Source organism: Vanacampus margaritifer, chromosome 11 (genome assembly GCF_051991255.1).
Source record: "Vanacampus margaritifer isolate UIUO_Vmar chromosome 11, RoL_Vmar_1.0, whole genome shotgun sequence".
NCBI classification, from domain to species: Eukaryota; Metazoa; Chordata; class Actinopteri; order Syngnathiformes; family Syngnathidae; genus Vanacampus; species Vanacampus margaritifer.
Genome location: NC_135442.1, coordinates 18,456,858 through 18,462,868, shown reverse-complemented (window position 1 = coordinate 18,462,868; position 6,011 = coordinate 18,456,858). Strand labels below are relative to the sequence as shown.

Sequence of the window (6,011 nt, the reverse complement as noted above, 5' to 3'; positions counted from 1 at the left end):
GAGTTTCCTATTTGCCGACTTTAGTAAACGCAACCCAACTCCCCATTCTCCCAAGACAGTACCGTCTGAAAACGAGAGTTGTCTGAGACATTACCAATCGAAGGCTGAGAAACAGAGCAATGAAACAGCACTGTATAAATATGAAGCATAACGTTAGCTTGATCATTCAAAATGAACTATTTTACATGTTTTACACGTATTTTTTTTTAAAGTTTTTTTTTAAATACAATATTAGTCTATCTATCTCATTAAACAATTGATTAATTAATTTATTACAGAAATCTACAAGTATTTTGCATTCATTAAATAATTTATCTATTATAATTAAATTGTTTCAAAATATAATTATTATGTTTTTATAAAATAAAAAAAACATTGAATCGTTTGCCATACACAATGTTTTTGTTATTATTATTATTATTTATGTCTTTATTTTAAATCAATTGTGGTCCTTGAACACAAAAATCTGCCCACTCGCACCCTAAATTATACATATCTGCAAATGTGAAATGGTTATACTGTATGCCTATATGCATATAATAATAATAATGATAATGATGATGATAAATATTGTTTATATGTGGTGTCACTGGTACCATGACAATCACCCAAAGTCAGCTGGAAAAGGCTCCAGCTCACAAAAGCCAAACTAATGAGAAGAAATGGTTATAAAAGTCTAAAAGCAGTTTCAGGGTCACACTGAAAATAATAGAATAATACTATAAAACAAAGTCTTAATTCTAGATTTTTTTTGTTGTTGTTGTAATTTTATGAGGTTGAAGTTGCAATTTTATAAGAACAAAGTTGCAATTCTGCATGCCCACGGCTCCTGTGCTGAGATAAGGACTGTGTTCAATCATTGTTGACTTATTTGAACTTATTTATATTGCAACTTATTTCTCATAATACAAAATTGTGACTCTTTTTCTTCAAACATTCTCACTTCAATCTGCTTATATAATATGACAACTTATGTCTCAAAATATTCAGATCTCTTTCACCTAATATGAGTTTTATTCTCGTAACTTGTTATAGTTCTCGGGATGCTAAAATGTTTTTCTTTCCCTTTGTATTATAATTGTTGAAAAAAGACAATGTTGAATATTATATTTCTCATAACAATTATTTTGTAATGTCATCTTTTTTTGTAAAATTATGATTCCTGTATTTCAATAATTTCCATAGGATTAAGATTATTTCTATAAATATTACCTTTTTCTCGTACTGCTGATGTAATTTTACAGCAAATGTATTCACACATTCTTTTTTTGTCATTTCCTCATTTTATTTTTGCAATGTTAGTTTTTTCTTGTAATATTATTTGTAGTTACATATTTGTAATATTGTTTTATTCGCAACTCTTTCTTAAGATTGCAATTTTTTTCTAGCATTAAGATTGATCTTTTTCGTAATATGCCTTTTTATGACTATGACTTCATATGACTTTTCTCAAACAGTATTAGCAATCTTAAGTTTACATTTTTCTTAACCACATTTTTTTCTTGTATTCTAACATATTTCACACAATATAACATTATGACTTGAAGTGTTGACCCATTACTCCTTAGTCCTGACTCTTCCAGCTGATAATTTTGTATGATTTTTCATTGGCCTCTTGCAGTTACAGGTAGGCCTGGTTTTCAGTTTTGAATGAGAACAACTTTAAGTTAAACTAAATAATAGTTTAGTTAAGAATTAAAAGTAATTAAAATGGTTCAAACCATATAAGAGATCAAAAGATATAAACGCTTATTAATTCATTAGATTTGTCCCATTTGTGGACTTCTTGATGACTTCCTGATGCTGTTGGTTTCCGGCCCTCTTTTAGGTCCTCGTGGTTGATCAATCTTTTCATGATACCACATTCAGAACCTAAACCACAATTGAATTGGTTTCCAAAACAAAATGTCCAAATCCAAACAAACAATCTGAATGTCTTTCGTTAGTTAAACCTTCCGTGCGTGCATGAATTGAACATAAAGGCGATGAAAAGAACTTACAACAAATGGTATTGAGTTTGTCTTTTTTTAATTGAAGAAGAGAGATATGTACTGTATAGGTGGCCTCTTGTAAGGCACCCTTGCAAATTGTACAACAAAAAGCTGAACCATGTATTAATATCCAGTACAAAAATACACATCTCAGTGACTTCAAATCCGTATATAATAAATATAACTAATCATGCATTTTCTAACCATAAAAAGGCACAGAAAACAGTCATTTAGTAGTCATAAAAAGCATTATTATTATTATCATCCTTATTATTAAACTACTTAACCAAGTCATTCAATATAGCAATACGGGTGACACACAACATTATACTGTATTCAAAATGTGACATAACACAATGCACGCATATACCTTAGGCAATAAATATTTTTTTTTTTAAGATGATTTATAGTTCTTAAAAATTAAAACTGTAAACACAATGTAAACAACAAAAACTCCCAACACTATTTTTTAGCCTATGATAGGTCCCTTTGCATGATTGGTTTGGACAAAACCAGGCAGTTTGCAGCATTATTTACAGACAATAAAGAAAGATGGCAGCTTCCACATGGCGAGCTTTTGCTTGCCTTGAAACTTGAGACCGAAACACGGCAGACACTTTAGATGCATACATATGTTGAGAATTAAAGGCAACTGAACCACAGAATGCAACTCGGAAATAATAATAATAATAATTTTTAAAAAACAATGTCGCGCACAATTTAGTGGTTACGTTTTTATCTTTGGCTAGTAACTACTGAATGAAAAAGTATTCTGTGAATCAAAGTTCATCACTGCACTTATAAATGTCAAGTTGGACATGATTGGAAAGTGGAAATAAATGCTCATTGACCACCGTGATGTATTCCATCAGGCATCCACCAATACTGGATATGTAGAATAAAAGTTGTTTAACAACTGGAAGAAACGTCATAACTTACAAATGAATGCCCAATTAGAACTTTCGGATTTGAGTGAGGATGAATCATAGCATATTGCCGTGTGTAGTGTCACAGGAATGATTGAATGACAACACCATCGCGACCCGGCACCCGGAAGTGTTTGCGTGTATACGACAATGTTTAGCTGACAGTTTACCAAAAGTGGGGGGGGGCGGCACTGGGTTCTGAGTGAATGGCAAGGGAGCCTGGAGGATAAAGTTATTTTAAATTAAAAATGAAACCCTTTCCGTAGGTTGACGCGGCTGCGTTAGCATGTCGGTCACATATGTACACTCGGATATGTTTAAAAAAAAAAACTGCTTTGAGGACTGACTTTGTAAGCAAACAAAGCGGGATATTTCTGATTTCCGACCCGTACAGAACCCAGTCATAAAACAGTTGCACAACTCAAATCTATTTGTCCCCAATTTCTGAGGGTGAAAATCAGAAGCGATAGGACAAATAAAGCAATGTTAATTAAATAACATATTTGGAAACTGTAGCAATATCTTAACTAAACGAATTAAATAATAGCTAAACTATTGAGCCAGCTCTCTCTTGTAAGAAATCCTATTTTAACATTGGATCTTGGAAGCACCACTGGAAGAAATATGTGGGAGGGGGAGCAGCTGACTGTGAGTGACTGAAAGTGTGTCGAAATATTGCACCACCATTCCATCACAACAGCATTATCACCAGCATGCACGAGACAACAAGTGTCACGGTGTCATACACACACAATCCAGTGTGTTGACACATGCATGCCATGTCAGTCACTTACTGGACCACAACACTTAACAAACATGGCTTGCATACACTGGTATACTGTACTGTAAAGACAGTGCATATGTAGAGATATAGATGATATAAAGTATTTACAATCTTAACTATGGATAGAAATAATAGACCCTGTAATCTGCCACCAGTTGTAAAGAAACTTACTAATAAACAAGATGCATGCCCACAGTGATCTGCAGGATAACGTCATTTGCATTAGTGTTTCATAAATGTGCTACTTCGCCAAAAGGTTGAGGTGAGTTGTTAATGTATATTATAAGAATTTGCAATTGCAAGAAGTAAAAACAAGACAAAACTGTATTTCCTCATATAGTTATTAGTGTCATTAATTTATTGAATTGAGGTACCACCCATCTAGGGGTAAATTTTGCATTTTAATTAGTGCTGTCAAAGTTAACTTATTAATTAATCACAAAAAATGATCGCATTAATCATGAATTAACGCAGATTAATCGCACTTATAATTTTTACCATAGATGATCCTTTAGCGTGACAGCGGATGATAATTTCATGCATTAAAATAAAGCATTTGATAAATGTTAAATAATAAATAATAATAAATGCATATCACATTTAGAATATTTCATCATGTCAATATATTGGGGTCATTTTTTTTCCATTTTAAATTATGCACATAATTAACTGATTAGAAAAGGCAGAGGATGAGCGTGTAAAGTATCGGATCCAAAAATGTTGAAGACGTCAAAAGAATTAATACATAACCGGTGCTCTTCAAATTTGGCGGGATTTTTTTTTTGATAAAAAGCATTTTTTTATTAAGCGATTAATCGTGATTAATCAAAATTCTAAGATATGATTAAACTGATCAAAAAATTTAATCATTTGACAGCTCTAATTTGAATAAATACTAAAAGTAATGTAAAAAAACAAACACATTCTTACCCCTTTACAAAAAAATGTAAAAAGAATAAATTCTACAAACAAATAATGGAAAGAAATCATGCCCAATCTTCCTATGAATTTTGTTTCGCTTTCAGATAAAACAAACGGGCAAATTTGGGCTCTATTTTCATAAATTAAAAAAAAATTAAAACGAAAATTATAAACGCTAGGTCTAACCCACCTTGGTGCAGAGTTACGCTGCACTACACATAGGATTTACAATATTAAAAACATGAAAATCCAGCCCTATATGAAAAACATGATTGTTTTTTTTTCTTAATTGACAATTCTTTTGTTTTTGGACAAATTCAATATTCTTTTCAGATCAACGTCGAAATTGCAGATTTTGCTCATGCAAGCCAGCTTTACAAGAGCCACCTTATTCATGCGGACTTGACAAATAATCGGGGCACGGCATCTATTTGAGGAAATACAGTAACTAACATCAATTGTTTTACCATTGTTCATAAAAAAATGAAACCTATTGGTGAGCACCAGTAAAAAAACAAAAAACATCACCAGTAAAAACAAAAAAAATCAGTTGACTTTGTGTCTCCTGTAACATTCACTTTGGTTTCCCATTTCTTCCTCCACAGCAGACCATGTGGACTCATGTCGCTAATAGCTTTAAAATCTCCTAACATCCTCCCATAAAGCACATTTTTAAGCCAAAAATACTCGAAAGTTATGGCACTCGACGCAGATCTTTGACACATCATCATCATGCAAACAAAATAAATAAATAAAAATCCCTCAAGCACACCAAAAAGGAAAGGACACTCTCAGTAGTCACAAATGGCACTGATAATACTTACTTGTAAAGTTAACTTGTTCAAGTGTTACCACAGAACTTGAAGCCACTAAATCATGCAATTAAACCTTAAACGAGCGAGCGTTGAACATGCCGTTGTTGAACGAACCAACACAGATTCCAGAAGGTTCTACAAAGTTTTTTTTTTTTTTTAAGACAATACCAACCAAAACGACATCCCCATTCCTGGAAATTCTGCTTTTGCTACAAATTTGTTATCACAAGTCACACAACAAATCTGCACTGTTTGGTTGCATACCTGTGTTTGTGCGTGTGTGTGAGACACATGATTGGTTATTGTCAAGGAAATGGCTTTTTTTGTGAAGACTCTTCACACCCTTCCTTCCTCTTCCTCGACGTTGGCAACACGCTTCACGGATCCGATTGCCATCTTCTCCAGTGACGTGAGGGGGATCACGCTCTTGTGTTTTCCCTCCTCGGGGAGCGTCTGCTTCCAGGTTAAAGATCTACCATGGAGGCCTTGGCCAGGTCTTTAGTTCCCTGGAGGATTCTCTTCATATGACCCACTTTCGATATCCCCAGATCCTGCAAGGGCAAAAAAAAAAAGA

General features: G+C 33.3%; 1 protein-coding gene across 11 annotated transcripts in view; it reads right to left on the bottom strand.

The window, feature by feature from the left end:
- Positions 1 to 2,011: 2,011 nt before the first annotated feature.
- Positions 2,012 to 6,011, bottom strand: part of dgkh (diacylglycerol kinase, eta) — a 79,931-nt gene continuing 75,931 nt past the window's right edge. For all 11 annotated transcript variants that reach the window (XM_077579851.1, XM_077579853.1, XM_077579858.1 and 8 more), the window contains one exon: positions 2,012 to 5,988. In XM_077579851.1, coding sequence (XP_077435977.1) covers positions 5,902 to 5,988 — 87 coding nt within the window. In that variant the 3' untranslated portion in view covers positions 2,012 to 5,901. The remainder of the gene's footprint in view (positions 5,989 to 6,011) is intronic.